We start from the raw sequence: 4,144 nt of genomic DNA on the forward strand, positions 1-4,144 counted from the left end.
TTAGTACCCGTCCTGGCAGTCGTTGTCGTCGTAGTCGGCTGCAGGCTTCTTGCGGTAGGCGCCCGGCCGCCGTTTGCGACTCCCGCTCTCCAGGCTCTGCAGCGAGCTGTCGTCCCCACGGCTGCTGGACTCATGGGTGGCATCCTCCTGGGAGTGGCTCTCCTCCTCCTCATCATCATCGTCCTCCTGGGACTCGCTGTTGGTGCTCTCTGTGGACCTGCTGTCCTCGCCTGCATTGTCCTCTTGGCTGCTGTCATCCTCCGGGGATGCGCTCCGGCTCTCGGCTGATGCGCTCGGCACATCCCCGTCAGGGTTGGAGTCATTCTCGTCCTCCTTTGACTCTTCCACGGTGTCCTCTGCGGACTGGCTCTGGTCGCCATCATCTTCCCCGGACTTACTCTGGTCGCCCTCGTCTTCCCCGGACTCGCTGTCAGGCGTGGACGGCACGCTCCTGTCCTCGGCAGACTCCCGGTCCTCCTGCCCTTCCCGGGACCGGCTGCCGCTGCGCTCGCTCGACGTGCTCACCACCTCCTGGGAGTTGTCCTCCGGGGACTCCCCCGGCTCTTTGTCCGACCGGTCAGCAGTGCCCTCCCTGGACTCGCTGCCCTCGCCCTCCCTGGAGGGGCTGTCCTCCCCATCCCCGTCCTCCCCGGAGCGGCTGGCGCTGTCTTCCTCTGACCGGCTGTCGACAGGCTCTTCCAACCGACTGGTGTCCTCCGTGGATGGGCTCTCTTCTGCCGAGTCAGCGTCCTCCACCTCTGGGGACCTGCTGTCGCCCTCCTCCCAGCGTTGGGAGCCAGCCCCCCGGCCGCTCTCTCGGCTGCTCCCCGGGGCGCGGGGGCCAGCTCGGCGCCCCTTGTAGCTGCTGCCCGGGCCATCGAAGATGGAGGGATCATCTCCCTGCATGGCTTCGTCCTCGAAGTCATAGCTCTCTTCCTCCTCCTCCTGGCTGCTGCTGCTGCCGCCTCCCCGCCTGTAGCTCCGCTCATACCAGCTGCCGAGATAGTTCCTGTACCGCCGGTGGTCCGCCCCGATGCTCTCGCTGCTGCTACTACTGCTGCTGTCGCCGTGCCCTCTGCCAGCCCCGGCGTCCCCACGGCCAGCGTCGCGGCCGTGTTCGCCCGCCCTGTCGGCACCAGCCACGTAAGTAGGACCTTCGCTCCCCTCCTCTGCCCCATTCTCATCGAAGGTGTCGTCCCCACTGTCGTCCTCCTCGTCCATGAGCCCGCCGGCATGGGAGGGAAGCCCGTTGACTCCAGTGCCATGGTGCTCTCTGTTGTCATCATCGTCAGCGTCGCGTGCGTCCTCCTCCTATTGAGGTGACAAATGGAGAGGAATGCAAAAGCTTGCAGGTCACACGCGCTATCGGCACTGCTCACCGCGCAGGCCAAGCGCTACCCTAACCGACAGCAGATTTGGGGCTAAACGCTCTTTCCTGGCAGAGCAAAACACCCCTCTCCACTCACTCACCAGGAAACCAAGGCCATTCCCATCCCGGGCGCTCGTGTCCTCATGGTCCACCCAGTTCAGGTGCTGAGCCTCCCCAGCTCTGCCTCCCTTGTCTCGGCCATCGTGCTCGCCCAGCTCCTCGCCCACGGCATTCCCACCCGCCGGGTCCTCGGCAAGGGCATTGTCCCCCCTCTCCGCACTGGCAGGAGGACGTCTGTCATCTCCACCACCCGGGAGGTTGCCCAACTTGTTGATGTAATCTTCGCTTGCTGCGTCCTGGAGGCAAAACATGACATGGTGCTTTGGTTTATTAAACACCACCACACGTTTACTGCTACTGCTACTGCTGCGGGATGATGTCTCGCTCCTAAGCCATGCAAGCGGTCAAGCCTTTTTCGTGGCTCGCACCTCAACCCTTCAGTTGTTTCTGCTGATGCAAAAAAAAAAAGTAGCCACCAACAAAAGGGCAACCCAGAAAAGCCCAAACAGTGACAGTTCAGAGCACAGAAACTCCTTTTTCAGGACCAACACAGCAGAACGCATCAGGTGAATTGGGAATGCACGCAGGGAGGCAAGGCGAAACGAGGTGGAACCACCCCAGCTTGAAAAGACTGAGTAGATGGGCAAAGCTCAAAGACCCGCAGAAGCGGTAGCTCTTTCCCCAGGTGCCTGGTCCGAGCGTGCCTGCCCGGGGCCGGCTCCCCATCCCAGACTTGCTCCGGGAGCGGCTGCCGCCTGTGGGACTGGGGCACCCCCCGGCTTACCTCCTGCTGGGCACCGCGGCGGGGCCGGGCAGGCTCGCGGCCGGGCACCTAAAGACATCCAGGAGACATCTGATCAGTGATGGGTGCGCCTTGGCTGGGCGAAACGGCCGGGGTTTGGGGGTTGAGTACCTGCCCGGTGGGTACTTACGGGGTGAGCGCAGGCTACGGCCCAGAGGAGCAGCACCAGCAACGCAGCCCTCATGTCGGTTGAGATCCCCGCGGCTGCAACAGGGAGCAAAGTATTCGCAAACTAGAGCAAAGAATTTGCACATGCCCCTGGCTTTAACTCGGCCCTGCAAAGCCCTTCCCACGGCACCACGTGGGACGACGGCACCACGAGCCTTGCCGTCCCGGCACGTGGTGCTCAGCCTGGCGCGTCACCAAATGAGCCAAGGGTTTGTCCTCGTGCCACCTCCCGGCATCTCCTTTGCAGCAACTCCCCTTTAGTTTAGGCTTTGAAAAACCTGGCAATGTTCTTGCAGATTTTCTGCCTAAACATCATTAAAGAGCAGGAAACCTCTTCCGAATTCCCTGGTCCCACAGCAATGTCACCGGCCACCCAGCCGAGCTCGGTGGCCACGATGGGAGCCGGCACCGCAGATGGGCAGCGCCGTGAGAGCGCGGGCTGCAGAGCTGCGCCTCCCCCCCGGCGTGGGCCCCACTGCCCCGTAAAACCTCCCGCCACCCCAAAGCGGAGCACCCTGATAAGATAACCCCGCGGAGAGCTGCATCCCCAGCGGCCACTGGGTCGGTCTGGGGTCTGGGTCAGACTGGCATCCCAGCGGCACTGCTGCCTGCACAGGCAGGGAAAGCAGCCGGGGCTTTCCTCCAGCTCTGCTCTCGTTTTCCAAGTCCCTTAAGCAGCCCAGCACCGCATCCCCACGGGGCACGCTAACCACGCTGCGCCTCACCCTGCACCCGAAACGCGCTGGAGAAAAGAGCCGCGCTCCCAATTTCTTCCCTTACGGAGCAACGCCTGCATCCCAGCTTACAAGTCTCTCCTGCTTTCTACCAAAACTTGCAAGAAAATCTACAACCCCCGTCCCCGAACGTTGCCGTTTTCACTCCAGGCAACGCCAAAGCAACCCAAAGAAACCAAAAGCTTTACCTCGAGGCGTGGCGCAAGCCGGCGTCTCCTCCGGTGCTCGGGATGGGGCGAGCTGGCTGCCTGTCTTGGGATGCCCTCGGCTGTGTGCCCCGGCGAGCCCGCGCGGGCATTTAACCGCTGGCCGGTGCCGGCCCCGGGCAGGGGGCAGCCAATGGCACCGGCGGGCAGCGCTGCCGCGCGCGGAGGTGTCGCCGGGAACTGGCCTCCCACGCTTCCTCCGGCCTCCGCCGGGACGCCGGCCCTAAAAAAGCTCCTTGTGGTCGCAGGATGACGAGACGGGCTGGCAGTTAATGACCGACTGCGCCGGCCCTGTGTTTTGACTGCTAAATTTATTCCGTTCACACACTTCCCGCCGTGACGCACACAGACAACTATGGCGTCGCCCACGCCGAGCACCGGACCCCGTCCCGGGGATCGCATCCTCCTAACGCGTGCGCTTAGGAGCGGCGTTTGCCCCGTGCCGTGGGCCAGGGTGCCGAACCGCACGTGGGACCATTCCCCCGCCGGGACTCAGCCGTCCCTGGGCCTCGGGGCAGGATCACAAAACGCCGTGCTAGAAAGAGAGGCTGTGCCTATTTCCATGCCCGCACACGCGCTCGTGCAAGGGAGAAAGGAAATACTAAAGAGAGGCGCGCAGGGAGGATCCCAACCCCTGCACGGAGGGAGTGTAGCATCCCCAGCGCTTCCTCCAGCGGCTGGGCAGGGGATGCAACCTCAGCTCTGGAAAACCCGGGCAACAACACGTGCACGTGTGTATGGGCACGTATACGTGCACGGGCGTGTACATGCACCTATATATACGAATACATATACACGCACCACG

The 4,144-nt window shown here is 63.2% G+C and overlaps 1 protein-coding gene across 1 annotated transcript; it reads right to left on the bottom strand.

Moving 5' to 3' along the window:
- Positions 1 to 2,436, bottom strand: LOC132318698 (dentin matrix acidic phosphoprotein 1-like). The gene is made up of 4 exons (XM_059826934.1): positions 2,362 to 2,436; positions 2,214 to 2,261; positions 1,471 to 1,725; positions 1 to 1,311 (listed from the first exon to the last, which is right to left on the bottom strand). The coding sequence occupies exons 1-4, from the start codon at positions 2,413 to 2,415 to the stop codon at positions 1 to 3; spliced, it is 1,668 nt and encodes a 555-aa protein (XP_059682917.1). The 5' UTR covers positions 2,416 to 2,436.
- Positions 2,437 to 4,144: the final 1,708 nt, after the last annotated feature.

Source organism: Gavia stellata, chromosome 19, assembly GCF_030936135.1.
Source record: "Gavia stellata isolate bGavSte3 chromosome 19, bGavSte3.hap2, whole genome shotgun sequence".
NCBI classification, from domain to species: domain Eukaryota; kingdom Metazoa; phylum Chordata; class Aves; order Gaviiformes; family Gaviidae; genus Gavia; species Gavia stellata.